Below are 17,791 nucleotides of genomic sequence, written 5' to 3' on the forward strand. Positions count from 1 at the left end.
TTACACCTTGTATGACCTGAAAGAATTTTCTGTAAGGGAACTAATCTGTATGAGACTACTCCACTATCTCTCAAGGTCTTCTAAAACCACTTAAGTCACTGCACCTGGTCCCACTACCAAAGATGCATTGGATTTCTCAGCATTCTCCTATTTAGATCCATCTTAGAATGAAACTGTAATTCAAAATGACATACTAGAAACTCCAGGGAGAGAGAGAAAGTGCACAGAATATAGAAAGGCCTGCTGGATTCTCCAAGGCTTGTCTGGTCTCCCCAAGGGACTGCTCTAAATTAAATCCTTTTGAATGTATTCTGACCCAAATGATGTGCACTCTATATCAGAGTTCTCACTCTGAGGCTAGTCAGATTCCAAGAACCTGAAATGCTTTATAGTAAATTCAATTTTATTTTGAGAAAAACATTGAATAAAGCAGAATTTAAGTTTATTTTTGTCCTTCTCCAAGTTGTTATATTATCAAAGTATTAGCTCTGATGAACAAAGGTACTGATCTCTGTAATATAGTTAATTCCTCCCACTTAATTCACAGAAGTAGCCTCTTTTTCAGAATGCAGTTGCTTTAATCAGAAAGTATGAAGAAACAGCATGCCCTAAATTAAACTGCACACCAAGAGTACAAACATAAAACTAGGTAAAGTCTCCAAATTCACTCATTTAATGACTTTGGTATTGAGAGTCAGAGATAATACATAGGAATTACCTGTTAAATTCCCCGTTATATTTAGGAGAAAAGTATATATGTATATCACCCCTCCTTTTTTTCTTAACAAAGCATTGCTCAAATTTGGTTTATGGTGGTGCAGGGGATTGAACCTGGGACTTTAGGGCCTCAGGCATAAGAATCTATTTGAGGGAGTTGGGCAGTAGCACAGTGGGTTAAATACACATGGCACAAAGTGTAGTGACTAGCACAAGGATCCCGGTTCGAGCTCCCAGCTCCCCACCTGCATGGGAGTCGATTCACAAGCGGTGAAGCAGGTCTGCAGGTGTCTTTCTCTCCCCTTCTCTGTTTTCCCCTCCTTCCTCTCTCCATTTCTCTCTGTCCTATCCAACAATAACAATAACTACAAAAACAATAATAACCACAATAAAACAAGAACAACAAAAGGGAATAAATAAATATATTTCTTAAAAAGAGTCTATTTCTATTTGAATAACCATTATACCAACTCCTCTGTCCAGGAAAAAAAACAAAAAACTACCAGACAGATCAGAGCAAATTAGAATAATCTTATTAGATCCTCCACTTTTACCAAGTAGGAAATTAACAAACTGATTTTCCTGAAGTTTTAGATGTGCTTAGAGGAGTAATCTAAACTAGAACCACATTTCCTAATGTTCAGTCATTAAACTATGCCAATTTGTCTTGAAACAGAACACAGATTTTTATATCATATGTAAGCTGGAAAAGTACTAGTAATATTTGGGGTGTGTGTGTGCCTGTGTGTGTGTGTGTGTGTGTGTAAAAGTACTAATAATATTTGGGGGGTGTGTGTGTCCCACGCTGAGTTGACCTCATTAGGAGGAAAGAGACAAAAGATTGAAAGGGAAAGACACCATAGCACCAAAGTTTCCTTCAATCCAGTGGCTGGGCTGGAAACTGGGTCATATGCACGGCACAGCAAGTGTACTATCCAAGTGAGATGTTTTGCTGACCTTTTCTTTTTTCTCTTATTACACTTCACAGTTCTACTTCCACACCTAAATTTATGACAACAAAATAAGCTTTGAGCCAACTTGATGTCCTCCCATTCTGAAAAAAAGGTACTAAGAGTCAAAAACTGAAATTGGCAGAGCCATTAAAATACAACAGCAAGTTTTTAAAAGCTTTCCTTCCTATCTGACAGTTCAGATAATTTCTCATTTCACCCGAGTCACAGAAAACTTTCAACTACAAAGTTATACTTGCATATCGTTGAAACTAGAGTTGATGTCTTCTCCCCTTCACACCCCACCCCACACCTCCTATGGCTCTGATGTGCTGGGCTGACTTTTCTTCAAATAGAAAGAGTGAGAAAGAGGAAAATAGAAAGAGGGAAAGAAACCACGCACCAAAGTGTACTTCAATGTGGTGAGGCAAGACTCAAACCTGTATCATATACATGGTAAAGTAGCTCATTTGGTTTCTTCTTTACTTTTTAAAGGCTTACTTATTTATAAGCTAGAGAGTAGAGGAGCAGGGGGAGGACCTGAGCATCACTCCAGCATCTGCAATGCCAGGGATCTCACCCAGGACTTCATATTTGAAAGTCCAACACTTTATCCACTGCACAACTTCCCAGACTGCAACTCATAGGGTTTCTGTATGTACTACTGCCGGTCCCTGTTTGGGCGCCAGATCCCAGGAAAGCCTGAGGGTGCTTCTTCCCAAGCAAGTGCTCTCTAGGTTGGAGAGAACTCAACTGGAGCCAACCTAGGATGCTGCATGGGAGAGGGATCAGGAACCCGTGCCAGGCTAGCATCGCAGGAGAGAGACTCTGGGACTCTTGAAGCTGGAAGGCAATCCCAAGTGTGTTCAATCAGAATAGCAGCTGTATATATACTTACCAAGTAGGGTGGAAACAGGATGTGATGTAGAAAGGGTGGAGCAAAAATAGAGTGGTGGAAATCAGGGTGTGTCTAGGAGAGGGGGCAGAGCAAAAAGAGAGTATGAACCAGTGGGGATTAAACCAATGTCCTGTAGGCAGGGTTGTTCCCAGGTAACAGTGGTTATATAAACAGACCACAGAGTTAAGCAGGGGGAAGCTGGCATATTGCCCAACATACTACATACAGAAACCAATAATACTTAATAACTTTATGCCTTGAAGTTATTACAATCAGAAGCAAGGAAAGGATGAGAACTTCACATGACATAGAGAAAAGAGAGAAAAAAACAAGCCAATGTTCCATTCCAATACAATCACTGCTGGGGATTCAATGGGGAAATTGAAGCATGAAACACAGATGTTCTAACAGCTTAGCTATTTTCATCAGTCACAAGAAGAAAAAATATTTTTGTACAAGTATCTACGTGGAAACTCAAAGGTACATTGGCAATAGTGAAAGGTGTGATGCTACATATTAATCTAGAAAAAAAAACCATAGATTAGGCAGGCCATAGTCAGAGGCCTTAAAAGCCACACACGGTAGTTTTTACTTAAAAAATGAAAAACTGGATCAAATTTGATAAAGAATGAAAAGAGAAACAGAGGCACAAACATGAGAATAGTCAATTCTAAATTCCACATAAGTATATTCTATTATTTACAAGTTAATCACCATGCAACGCACTACATAATGAAGCTAGATATTCACTGATATACTAAATAATTATATATTAGTAAGTGAAAAGAAATGTATTGTTTACAAACCAATTGGCCTACATTGTAGGACATCAGTAAGTTTGGAGTCTCTTACACTTTTTTTATTAGTGATTTAATAATGATCTATAAAATTATAAGATAACGGGTATAATTCCAAACCTTTCCTACCAACAGAGTTCTGTGTCCCCATTCCTTCCATTGGAAATTACATTAGTTCTCCCAAGATCACCGATGTAAGTTGACTATTATTTCTATAACTATCTATCTATATTTACATATATTTCTCCATTTCTCTATGGTCCTGCCCTTCCTTCCTTTCTCCCTTCCTTTCTTTCTTTCTTTCTTTCTTTCTTTCTTTCTTTCTTTCTTTCTTTCTTTCTTTCTTTCTTTCTTTTTCTCTTTCTTTTTCTTTTTTTTTTACCAGAGTACTGCTCAGCTCAGCTCTGGCTTATGGCAGTGTGGGGGACTGAACATAGGACTTGAGAGCCTCTGGCATGAAAGTCTAACCATTATGCAATACCCCACCCCCTTCTCTTCCTTTCTAAGTCGCACCTACTACTTCTGAGAGTCCTTCACCCCTGTCACCACCACCAACCCCCCCACCCTCTTCTCTCTCCAGATGGAATTGAAAGTTCAGGGTCCTCTGGTCATCTTACCCTTACATTTTCATCTCACCTCCAATCCTCTAATACCAAAGACTGTTGTGAAATTATGTTTATGGTTTGTATGTATCTTAGTATCATATTACCACACTTAAAATGTTTTTTCGCTATCTTGAATTTTTAAATGTTTTTATATGACATTTTGCTCTATACCTGTTCACAAGTCAGTCCAACTTAAGCTACTCTGCTATTTTATTTTATTTTATTTTTGCCTCCAGGTTTATTGTTGGGGCTTGGTGCTGGCACTGCGAATGGAGACAGGAGAGAAGGCAAAGAGGAGGAGAGAAAGATAGATATCTGCAGACCTGCTTCACCACTTGTGAAGTGACCCATCTGCAGGTGGGGAGCCGGGGACTCAAACTGAATCCTTAGTCTTTGTGCTTTGCACCATGTGCGCTTAACTTGCTGTGCTACCGCCTGATCCCCTAGAACTACATTTTTTTAATGATATTCTTCACTCAGAAAGAATTTTAGAACTGTCTACTCATGTTACATAATATACATGGATACTATAAAATGGCTATACAAGCTATGTGACTGTACTAATAAATATTTTTAATAAGTTCATAGTTGGATTATCATCTGTAACACCAAAGCAAGGGATATAATAACTTTTTTTTTATTACCACTAGGGTGGAGCTCCATACCAGCACTATAAATCCACCGCTCCCAGCAGCTATTTGCTTTTCTTCTGTTATTTTTTTTCTCTTTCTTTCTATTTTATTGGCTAGGACAGAGAGAAAATGAGAACAGGGAGAGAGAGAGAGAGGGAGAGACCTGCAGACCTGCTTCACCACTTGTGAAGTGTCTGGGTGTGCACCGCCTGGCCACCAGAATAATATCTTTTCAATATATTATCTAGAATGATTATCTTCATGTTTAGTAATGTTGCAGTTATTCCCCCTCTAAATATTATGTAATGTGGTAAATACTGCTTTTAGAACGGAATTGTAAGTCAAAGGCTACAAGTATACACAACCATCTGTTTTGAGTTATGTGGGGAAAAAATGTAACTAGATTCAATAAGAGAAAAACATAGGAAAAAGTCACTGATTGGCTGAAAATATACTAAATTCCAAGGAGGAAAATATTGCAACATATATCATAAGCAAGAAGACTTCTAAATAAACTGAGAAACTATATAAATTTTGTTATATTCATTACATAAGACAGAAGCTAATTAGTCTGCAGAATTTCAAAACCAGTAGAAATTTTTAAATAATCATTTTTGTTTTCTAAAAGCACATAATGAATATATTATAAATCTTTGTGTAGTTCAATTTTTGACAGTTTAAAAACTACACGATGTGTATCACCTTCCAGAAAGCAATATACTCTCTTATTCTAAACTATTTATACAGTTCTAACCAACAATTATATGCACAAATGAAGACAGATTTGTGATCAGTCTATTATTAGAATAAAATATATTTGCAATCCTCAAAAATGGCTGGATGAAAGGAAAAGAGACGAGTAGAGTACCACCAACATGCAAGAAGGACTTCAGTGAAAGCTGTGCCTTTTGTATAATTACATATTAGTGCTATTTAGCATACACAGGCCAGTTTTTTTACAACTGCTATTAAAAATGTAAATATAGGGAGTCAGGTGGTAGTGCAGCGGGTTAAGCGCATGTGGCACAAAGCACAAGGACCGGCGTAAGGATCCTGGTTCAAGCCCCCGATTCCCACCTGCAGGGGAGTCGCTTCATAAGAGGTGAAGCAGGTCTGCAGGTGTCTATCTTTGTCTTTCCCTCCTCTCTCCATTTTTCTCTGCCCTATCCAACAATGACAATAATAATAACTACAACAATAAAACAACAAGGGCAACAAAAGGGAATAAATAAATAAATACTTTTTAAAAATGTAAATATAGGGGCCAGGCGAAGCACAAGGACCGAGTAAGGATCCTGGTTCCAGCCTACAGGAGGGTCACTTCATGGGCAATGAAGCAGGTCTGCAGGTGTCTATCTTTCTCTCCCCCTCTGTCTTCCCCTCCTCTCTCGATTTCTCTGTCCTATCCAACAACAACAACAGCAATAACAATAATAATAACAACAATGATAAACAACAAGGGCAACAAAAGGGAAAAAATAGCCTCCAGGAGCAGTGCATTCACAATGCAGGCACCGAGCCCCAGCAGTAACCCCTGGAGGTGAAAAAATGTTTTTTTTAAAAAAAGAAAAAAAAGGCAGTACCACACCAGGATAAGTGTACACAGTGCAAAGTGCAAGGACCAGAGCAAAGACCCTGGTTTGAGCCTCTGGTTCCCCCCACCTAGAGGGGGGTTGCTCCACGGGCAGTGAAGCAGATCCGCAGGTGTCTATCTTCCTCTTCCTCTCTCTTATCTTCCCTCCGCTCTCAACTTCTCTCTGTCCTATTGAACAACAACAACGGAAAAAATGGCCACCAGGAACAGTGAATTAGTGATTGGTAATGCAGGCACCGAGCCCCAACAGTAACCCTGGAGGCAAAAGAAAGAGAGAAAGAAATAAAGAAAGACAGACAGACAGACAGACAGAAAGAAAGAAAGAAAGAAAGAAAGAAAGAAAGAAAGAAAGAAAATTATGAGGACAATCCAAGACACCAACCATAGCATACAAAGGCAAATTATAGAGTCCAAAGAGATCTTCACCAAAGAGCTAAGAAATTCACAGAGAAGTATAAAAAACATTGGACCACATAAAGACCTACCTAAGAGGAGTTGTATCAGAATATATCAGCTTGAGAATAGAATAGCAGAGTTACAAGATAAAATCACCACACTCTCGGAGTATAGAGCTGCTGAAGAAAGAAAGGTTTACAACAAACAAAGTAATTCTCTGTGAAATAGCTGACTCCATGAGAAAAAAAATTGAAAGTTATTGGTGTGCCTGAGGATGAAGAGGAAGAGAGCAGTAGAGAGTATATTTAAAGAAATTATTGCAGAAAACTTTCCATATCTAGGCAATGGTCAAAATATAGACATAGAGGAAGATGAAAACTACTGAATCCCAAGAAGCCAAAGCCAAGACCACATAATAGTAACACTTTCCAAAAGTAAGGACAAGGAAGAAATATTGCAGACTGCACGGGAAAAAAAGAAGCTGACAGACAGAGGGAGAACCATCAGGCTCTTACCAGATTTTTCAACTCAAAACCTAAGAAGCAAGAAAGGAGTGGAAAGGCATTTTTACAGTATTAAAAGATAAGAATTATAAGCCATGTGTACTCTATCCTGCCAAACTTTCATTCGAATATGAAAGAGAAATCAAAAGCTTCCCAAACATACAAAAACTAAAGGAATTCACCACCACCAACCCTGTCTTGCAAGATTACTGAAAAGAGTCCTACAGGAAAAGAACTAAAGGAACTCTAACTCCAAATGAGATAACAGAAATGGTGAAATAGAAATGGGAACTGAAATAACAGCAACAATCTGAGCAAACATATAGGAAAAGGGAAAGCAGAAAGGACAGCATTATATAACGAATGTTGGTGAATCAAGGCCAAATATCAAAAACCTAGACATCAGAACAGAAACTGTAACATTTTAATCTTTGCATCACCTTCACTGGAAACAGAAGGAAAAATTTTGGAGGGATAGGTCAGAAAAAGAGGGATAAATATGGGATTACTCCACATGCAAGTGGAACTTGGGAAACAGTTAGAAAGGGGCAACACAGGATGAAACTTGGACTGAGGGTGGTGTACTGAACCAAAACAAGGGACTCTAGGGAAGGAATGGAACAGTGGGTCTGTAGGGAGAAGGAGTTTGGAGTCCTTGATGAGGGGGGCTAAGAGTATGTAGCAAGCACCTATTACACAGAAATGGAAAACCATACACATGTATAGACAAATGTGCTGTAATTATTTAACCTCCCAGTAAAATAATTTTAAATAAAAGATAATTTTCTTCCAGCTTTCCAATGTGGTAGAATTTTCAGAGTGGAGCATGAGACTTAAAAGAAATGAGGTGACAAAAGTCAGAGAATATGGACATCAGTAAACTTGCCAGTCATCAACAGCAAGTGACACACTGCTCACTCCTATCCACTCTTAAGAACTGTAGCTGACTTCTTCTTCTTCTAGCGTTTGCCCTTCTTCCGTAGCCAGTCAACAGCGTCAGGTTGAGCCTGATGTAAAGTTTTGAGTCCTCCTTACACCATCTCATCAGAAGGAGGCACTGACATTCATTGGAGCCATTACGGAAATTTGTCTCTGAGGACATTCTATTTTCCTGCTGGCCGTAGAGGCAGCACTGTACATTCTCCCATGAAGAAGCATGTACATGCAGCTTCAGTCACCTTCCAGATTCAGAACTGGGGTGTCCATTACAGTGCAAAAGAAAAATAAAGACAGAAAACAAGCCTGAGGACCTCAAACTGTGTTGTATGCTCTCCCCCTGCCAAGAAAATTGGTTCAGTCCTGCTAGTTTTCACGGGCCCGCTTGTCCCCGCCCCAAGGAACCCCGAGAGAGTTCCAGATTCGAGAGTGCTTGGCGCCTCTGCGGGGGAAGGATGCAGCTGAGTTCTGTTTGGTGATTAGTTTGGGTTAGTTTATGAATCGTGGTTCCTGAATAAAGAAATACAGCTTCCCTGCCCAGCCGTGTGTCCTCCAGTCTCTGTTACCCGCCAGTGAAGCTAGCCCAGCCAGCTGGAGCCTCCGAATTTTAACAACAAAACTGGACTCCAAAAAAAAAAAAAAAAAAAAAAGTTGCATGAAGTAAGTTAGAAGATAAGATGGCACCTACCTTACAGATTTTGTAAAGAGACTCCTGGCCATCCCCTCCAGTGTCTTTAAAGTAGTCATGTGCAGGAAATGTACGATGAATGTCCCGAGTAATAACACTCTCCTGGGCTGAGTCCTAAGAAAAAAAAAATAGGCCTGGTCATTAATTTTAAATTGTTAATTATGAAAAAATGCATACATAGTGAGAAAAGACTTGAAAAACAAAACGTTAATGCTTCCCCAACGTGCCTTCTTCTAATCCAGATCAGTAGGCTGACTCACCAGAGACCAAAACTACCAAAGGTTTTCCTTTTATCCTTTCACAATTTATTGACACAGTTATGAATGCATGTAAACAGGACAGAAGAGAAGTTCTATATATACACTTCTATCTCCTGCTTTTTGAAGCACAAACAGAAGCAAAATATCTGCTCTACTCCCTTAACAGAACAACATATTAAATGTTTCTTATCAACACATACAAATGTATCTTATTCTTTTTAAGAACAGCTCTTAAAAAGGATGAGCTAATTTGAATACAAATATATCATAATTTACATTCTACTTAATGATCAATGTTTTTCATTTATTCAACTTACGTTACAAATGTCACTAGGAATATTTTGTACACACATATTCAAAGAAAGGGTCCAAGAGGTAGAATTGCTAGGTCATAATGGTATTTGCACTTTCTTGTTTGATAAAGGTACTTCCTTGCAGATTGGTATAATGGTAGAGTAGGTGTTTTTCCACACCATGTCTATAACACATGTTATTTAACCTTAATTTTCTGACAATCTGATGAAATTTTAAATCACCATAACTTGAAAAATAAGTATTAATAGTTTTCCCTGCTATATTAGCTACTTATTTTACTCTATCAAATAAGAAGTTCCCAAACTGCAATGTCTTAATCTTTATGATGATAAATACTTTCAAATAGGTTCAATTTATTTCCAGCAAGTTTGATGATGCAAATGTTTTTCACAATTTAAGGAAGCATTAAAGACTACTATTTCAAATGAAAAGTGTTGTGTAATGTCCTTTTGTATTTGAGCAAAGCTTGTCTCAGTTAAAATCAAGTAAGGAAAATAAATATTTATAATTTATTTCAACAAAGGCTCTTTCTCCTTCTGTCTAGCTGATAAGAACATATGAAAAAAGGAGCTGATTAATTCTAAGTCAGTCAGTGCCTATTCTTGATGTCTTTTTCCACTTCAACTGCTATTTCACGCTGGGTGGTAATTAGATCCCATATCATGTGGAGAAAGGACACAATCCACAGTTCTACATTTACTAACAGACACAAAACACATTATAAATCAGTCAGAGGAGATTTTCTGTGGCCTGCAGAAATGAAATGCTAAAACTGAAAATAGGATTAAAAATTAACATAAGTTGAAAATATATGAAGTTTATATTTATTAAGATAAATGAATATTTTTGAAGAACAAAATTTGAGAGTGAAGTGAGAGTACAGAACAAGGTCAATGTAAAGGCAAATATGAAGAGAAATATATGCCTTATCTAATCTGACAAATTGGGGAATCTGATAGCCAGTAAAAGAAAGTTTTTATTACCCAGATTTTTTTCCAATAGAAGGATTTCTATTTATAAATTATTTGAAAAGATAACCAGTAAAAATAGCATTACTACCACAGTTGAACTATTTCAGGGACAAACATGTGCCAAGTGGTTGGCTCTTTTTGTACTTTTTAAAATCTTAAGGGACAGAAATCACTGGATTAAATTTCCTAGAAACTCTACTCATTTGGCATCATTTTGTGTTTAAATGGTACCATATTCTGATTCACAGAAAGGAAATGGCTCAAAAATTCCTAGAAAGTAACTTTGCATAATACTGAAAAGTCACAGGGGAAATATAGCTCAACAAGGTATGTGCCATATCATGCCCTCAGTCCAGATTTGATCTGAGCCCTAGCACTACAGTTGGAGGGTTACCAAGACATTGGTAGAAACACTGGTGCTGTGGTTTCTGTCTGTCTGACTGAAAAAGTCAGCCCTTAGTAGTGAAATCACTTTAAAATTTTTTATTTATAAAATGGAAATACTGACAATATCATAGCATAAGAGGGGTACAATTCCACACAATTCTCACCACCGGAACTCCATATCCCATCCCATCCCCTGATAGCTTTCCTATTCTTTAACCTTCTGGGAGTATGGATTCAAGGTCATTGTGGGATGCAGAAGGTGGAAGGTCTGGCTTCCCTGCTAAACATGGGCATTGACAGGTCGATCCATACTCTCAGCCTGTCTCTCTCTTTCCCTAGTGGGGTAAGGATCTGGGGAGGTGGAGGTCCAGAAGACATACACAAACAACAACAACAACAAAATCACAAAATGTCCCTTAGGATTTTTATTGACTGACCTATTATTAAAATTTATTTATAAAATGAAAATATTGACAAGACCATATTTTATTTCATCAGTTAAAAAATTACTGAAGGGGGTCGGGCGGTGGCGCAGTGGGTTAAGCGCATGTGGTGCAAAGCGCAGGGACCAGCGTAAGGATCCCGGTTCGAGCCCCCGGCTCCCCACCTGCAGGGGAGACGCTTCACAGGCGGTGAAGCAGGTCTGCAGGTGTCTATCTTTCTCTCCCCTTCTCTGTCTTCCCCTCCTCTCTCCATTTCTCTCTGTCCTATCCAACAACGAATTGCGTCAACAAGGGCAATAATAATAACCACAACGAAGCTACAACAAGGGCAACAAAAGGGGGGGAAAAATGGCCTCCAGGAGCGGAGGATTCATGGTGCAGGCACCGAGCCCAGCAATAACCCTGGAGGAGGAAAAGAAAAAAAAAATTACTGAAGTAGCAATTGTCAGTAATATTATATAAGCTACAAATGTGTACATCACTATACTTTTATGCCTTTATAAAATATATTATGATCTCTTCCAAAAACCCTATTTCCACCTATCACCATATGATTAAGATGTGTGTGTGTGTGTGTGTGTGTGTGTGTGTGTGTGTGTGTGTGTGTGTGTGTGTTTAAATAAATGTTATCTCTGGAGTTTTCTCCCTACTTACTCTTAGCTAAAGAAATAATTACTGTAATTTCACTTTGTAGATTAAATGAGTTATTATTCTACATTGTTAATTGATCTCCTTCATCAGGTGAAGGTCAAAAAATATACTAGATACAGAATATATATACATATATACAGAATATATAAAAATATACAGAATACGATGGAAGAGAAAGTTAACAACAACAAAAAAAAACTCAAACAAACCAAAAAACCAAAGTTACCATTTCCATTATTACTTTAAAATTGAAAAATGTGGGGGTAATATAGCAATGATGGTTATGGAAACAGAATAAGCTAGAGCTGAGCAGTGCTCTGGAACCCCACCCTACTAGGGGGAGAGACAGGCTGGGAGTATGGATCGACCTGTCAACACCCATGTTCAGCGGGGAAGCAATTACAGAAGCCAGACCTTCCACCTTCTGCATCTCACAAGGACCTTGGATCCATACTCCCAGAGGGTTAATGAATAGGAAAGCAATCAGGGGAGGGGATGGGATATGGAGTTCCAGTGGTGGGAATTGTGTGGAATTATATCCCTCTTATCCTATGATATTGTCAATATTTCCATTTTATAAATAAAAAAAATTGGGGGGGAGTCGGGCGGTGGCGCAGTGGGTTAAGCGCACGTGGCGCAAAGCGCAGGGACCGGCGTAAGGATCCCAGTTCGAGCCCCCGGCTCCCCACCTGCAGGGGAGTCGCTTCACGGGCGGTGAAGCAGGTCTACAGGTGTCTATCTTTCTCTCCCCTCTCTCTCTGTCTTCCCCTCCTCTCTCCATTTCTCTCTGTCCTATCCAACAACAAAGCAACGTCAACAATGGCAATAATAACCGCAACGAGGCTGCAACAACTAGGGCAACAAAAAGGGGGAAAAATGGCCTCCAGGAGCGGTGGATTCATGGTGCAGGCACCGAGCCCAGCAATAACCCTGGAGGAAAATAAAATAAAATAAAATAAAAAATAAAAATTAAAAAAAATTTTAAAGTAGAATTGAGAAGAGCATCAGAAATGGGTTGCGGTCACAGTCATGGTTATAGAGAGCACCAACATCACTGTCACTACTGCATACCCCCTTTAGGACCAACTTCACCTAGAATTCTACTGAAGCTATAATCTTCTTTCAGGGTCAGGTTGGGCCAAACAGACTCGAGAAAAAACAAGGATTAACAATGAGAGGACTGGGGCTGGGGAGATAGAATAGTGGTATTACAAAAAGACTTTCGTGCCTGAGGTATCAAAGGTGCTAGGTTCAGTCCCCAGCACTACCATAAACCATGGTTGACCAGTGTTCTGTTAAAAAAAATTTTTTTTTAAATGAGAGGTTTGGAAAAGTTGACCTTTATCCTTCTCCTATCCAACAACATACACTATAGTCCTATTTTTTATTTAAATTCCAAACTATGTAGTCATAAGACAACTTATCTTCAAAGAAACATATTCTGCTTTGGGAAATGAAATAGCTCAGCTGGCACAGAACAGGTCTTGCAAGTCTGATGTTCCAGGATTACAGCCAAGGTGCTGCATATGCCAAAGTGGTGCTCAGGCTTCTCTGTTTCTCTCCCATGTGAAATGATCTCATGTGAAATAAATGAGTAATTTTACTGATTTGGCTGAGGGATATATCAAAGTGTTAACTAGCATGCCTGAACTATTAGAATCCATAAACTCAAGCGCTGGTAACACTTTATGCTAGAATTGAGTAGTGTCTCTGATTCTCTCTCCCTTCCTTCTCATTCCACTTCTTATACCAAATAAATAAAGCTATAAACAAAAAAAAGAACCTAACACCAGTCTCTAAAATCCATAGTCCAGTAGCTGATAAAATTTATCTTGTTGAAGATCAGTCCAAAAATCAACTCTAAGGTATATAAGTAACTGAATCAACTTTTGACCGTTTTTAAATAGATTTGATTTATAGCTTTTATTAAGAGTGTTATATAGCATTATGCTCTGACATGTTTATAATCCTCTTAATTCCTATTCAAAGAGAATCACCATTTACTTGAGTGTTATGAGAAAAAAAAATAATAAAGGTTCCAGGTGATGGTGCACCTGATTGAGTACACAAAGGAACCAGGTTTGAGCCCTTAGTCCTCACCTGCAGTGGGAAAGCTTTGCAAGTGGTGAAGTAGTGCTGCAGGTGTCTCTCTCCTTCTACCTCTTCCTACCCTGTCTCTATCCAATACATATATAAAGATAATAAAAAATTTTAAAAAATGAAAAAATGAACACAGTATTCAAGTGTCAACAAGAATCAGGGAGAGATAGGTTTGGATAAGAAATTGTTTATGAAACAATTTCTCAGCTGTCAACAACTGGTAAGAGATTTTTGTGAGAATGACTTTCACATGTGACCCTAGCACCAAATGAAGCATAAAAGTAAAGTCCTAAAAAAATTTAAAAAAAAAGAAAAGAAAAAGAAAAAAGGTAAAATCCTGGTAAATGGACATCTTAACTTTGCTTTACAATACTTCTTTACAACTATGATAGCACTTTTCTTTCTTTTTTTTTTTTCCACCAGAGCACTGCTCACCTTTGGTTTATGATGATATATGGAATTGAACCTAGGACATGAGAACCTCAAACATGAGTTTGTTTTCATAACCATTATGCTATCTCTTCTGCCCAACAGCATTTTTCCTATTAATTCCTATTGTCAAATCTAAATTATAACTTATTTTATTTTTTATCTACTACAAAAGCATTTCAATTTTATAACTATCAACTTGTTACTGACTCTAAAAATGTCAATGCAGGCCATGCATAATCACAATCATTTAACAGATAAATGATTCAGAGCTTTAAAACAATTTTTGACCTCATAATGTGCTTTCTATTCTTCCTCCACAGGATCCTCCTTTAGTTCTATGTTGGAGCTAGATCTATGGTAAAACATCACAAACTAGTTGGCTTACATATCCCTGAAAGCAGATGGGTTTGCAGTGGTGGGTCTGACTTATGTGCCTTGATGTTTGCCAAAAGTCCAAAGAGACAGAGATGAAAGGAGAAAACATAAAAGTACATACTAGTTTCAAAAGTGCTATTAAAATCATGAGCTAGAAAGAGTAACACAAAGAGGTCAGATCATTGCCAGTCTTTATTCCCTGAATGTGGGATGAGATCTCAGCGCTCAAAGGATAATATGGAAGCAAAGAAATAAATGCCAACTGGATTATATTGTGAGCAAGCTGTTTTTCAAGTATTAACATACATTTGCTGCCAAATATCTCATAATCAAAGCCTGATACAAAAGTCAATGGTAAAAACTATATTTTAGCTTCAACTAAAACAAACAAACCAAAAAATCTCTTTGGAAGATCAATAACGACAATGAGAAGTGGGAGTAGAGGTGGGGCTGGGGGACATAGGAGAAAATGTATCTATAGGGGTTGGGTGGTAGCTCAGTAGGTTAAGTGCACATGGCGTGAAGCGAGGACCAGTACAAGGAACCACCGCCTCCTGGGCAGTGAAGCAGGTCTGCAGGTGTCTATCTTTCTCTGCCGCCTCTGTCTTCCCCTCCTCTCTTGATTTCTCTCTATCCTATACAACAACAGCAATGGCAACAATAACATGGGCAACAAAATGGGAAAAATGGCCTCCAGGAGCAGTGGAGTCATAGTGCAGGCACCGAGCCCCAGTGATAACCCTGGAGGAAAAAAAAACAAAAAACTCCAGCGTGTGTGAAGTGTACAGGTCCTGGAACGTGACCTAGGTGAGGAGTTAGATTGTTATGAGGAAAACTGAAAAATGTTACGCGTGTACAAACTACTGTATTTGACTGTAGACTATAAACCATTAATTCCCCCCAATAAAGAAAAAAACAATAATAAAAAAAAAAAGAATATGGGAGTCGGGAGGTTGCGCAGCAGGTTAAGCGCAGATGGCGCAAAGCACAAGGATGTCATAGGGATTCCGGTTCCAGCCCCAGGCAACCCACTTGCAAGGGAGTTGCTTCACAAGCGGTAAAGCAGGTCTGCAGGTGTCTTTCTTTCCCCCTCTCTGTCTTCCCCTCCTCTCTCCATTTCTCTCTGTCCTATCCAACAATGATGACATCAATAACAACAATAACTACAACAATAAAACAAGGGCAACAAAAGGGAATAAATAAATAAATATTTTTAAAAAGAATATATAAAAAAAAAGAATATGGGATGATCACACCCATGGGCAGAACTTAAGAAACAATAAGAGAAAGCAGAAATACAAAGTAAAACTTGGATTGGAATATTCCAAGGGGCCCATAACTTTACTAATTTTTGCCAGGGCCTGACAGCTAACATGCAGGTGGGCCAAAGGTGCTGTCTGGGGAGATAGTGTCATAGTTGGAAATAGGAATAGAAAGCTGGATCAGAAAAGAGAATAGCACCCAATTATGGGAAAAGTATACAAATATTGTTAATTGTAATCCCCATCGATTTGATCTGGGGCCCATATTCAGCACAGGAGCCTGTGCAACATGTACATCACTGTAGAGCTCACATTCTGTGATCATAGCTAGGAACATTCTAGGCTGTACTCATTGCAGGACCTGTCTTCCTCCAGTGGCAGAGTATGCCGACTTAACCTCCCTTCAGAGAGTGGGAAAAACAAACAAACAAACAAAACTTGGACTAGATTTGATATATTGCACCAAAACAAAGTACTCTGGAGGGTAGAGAGGTGCTGGATGAGGGTGTTGGGGGTAAGGGGAGGGGCGGGGGTGGATCCTGGTGCATGATGGTGGAAAAGGATTTAAGTTGGGGAAGACAGTGTTTCAAAGACACCTATCGTGGTGAAATGAGAAACCGTAACCATGTGTAAACAACTATACTGTTAATCATTAACCCCTCCCCCAATAAAATTGTAAAAAGTATATAAATAAAATGCAAAGTATGTTTCATAAACTTTGTTATTAAAGCACTTACTATAGAAATCATGAGTATAATAAACCCATTTATTATTCACAGCAAAAAAATTCACTTTCTATTTTAGAATTTTTATTATTATATTTATTTATTTTCCCTTTTGTTGTCCTTGTTTTTTATTGTTAATGTAGTTATTGTTGTTGTTATTGATGTCATTGTTGTTAGATAGGACAGAGAGAAATGGAAACAGGAAGGGAAGACAGAGAGAGGGAAAGAAAGATACCTGCAGACCTGCTTTACCACCTGTGAAGCGACTCCCCTGCAGGTGGGGAGGCGGGGGCTCCAACCGGGATCTTTATGTAGGTCCTTGCGCTTTGCTCCATGTGCACTTAACCCGCTGTGTCACCACCTGACTCCCAAAAATTCATTTTCTTACTTAAATTGACCTTCTGTGTGGAGAAAATAACTGTTATTTCAAAATCTATAATGCTAATTATTACTTAGAGACAAAGAAATCTGTTCCTTGAACTTTATACTTTTTAAAAATTCCTGCACTTTACAACATAATTTTTAAAAAATTATCTTTATTTATTTATTGGATAGAGATAGCCAGAAATTGAGAGGGAAGGGGGTGATAGAAAGAGAGACAGAGAGACACTTGCAGCACTGCTTTACCACTTGCAAAGCTTTCCCTCTGCAGGTGGGGACTGGGGCTCAACCAGGTGCGCCACCACCCAGCCCCCACAACATTTTTGTATAGTACAATGAACCAAAATATTTAAAGGCAAACACGAACCGTGTTTTAAATTTTATTTTTCATCTTACTGTTACACTTATTTTGACATATGAAAGAGTGGTGTTCCCCTTATTTAAAATGTTTCAAACTAGGTGATGTTTTCACCAACATTTAACTAAGTGTTGGAAATGGAAAGAAGTTCAATGTGATTGGTTAATTAAGGTTTCAATGAACCTGCTGCTCCCTAGAGGGGAAGCTAATTTCTCATTTATAAGCCCATTTATAACCCAAGCTCTGAGAAATGGTCCTAATAAAATTCACAGTTAAATTAGGCCTTCAAATATATACCAGACATTAGCATTTGGGCTGCCTGCTGCTAGCAAAGTATTAATATTTAAAGCTACAGTATTTTCATTTTATAAGACTATTTAGCATAAATCTGTTTCAGGGTCTTATGAAACAGCTT

General features: G+C 38.5%; 1 protein-coding gene across 3 annotated transcripts in view; it reads right to left on the bottom strand.

Annotated features, from left to right (window-relative positions):
• RABGAP1L (RAB GTPase activating protein 1 like) overlaps positions 1-17,791 on the bottom strand; it is a 527,154-nt gene that overhangs the window by 210,491 nt on the left and 298,872 nt on the right. For all 3 annotated transcript variants that reach the window (XM_060197904.1, XM_060197905.1, XM_060197906.1), the window contains exon 14: positions 8,717-8,830. In XM_060197904.1, the coding sequence (XP_060053887.1) occupies positions 8,717-8,830 (114 nt within the window). The remainder of the gene's footprint in view (positions 1-8,716; positions 8,831-17,791) is intronic.

The sequence above is a fragment of the Erinaceus europaeus genome, chromosome 9, assembly GCF_950295315.1.
Source record: "Erinaceus europaeus chromosome 9, mEriEur2.1, whole genome shotgun sequence".
Classification (NCBI taxonomy): domain Eukaryota; kingdom Metazoa; phylum Chordata; class Mammalia; order Eulipotyphla; family Erinaceidae; genus Erinaceus; species Erinaceus europaeus.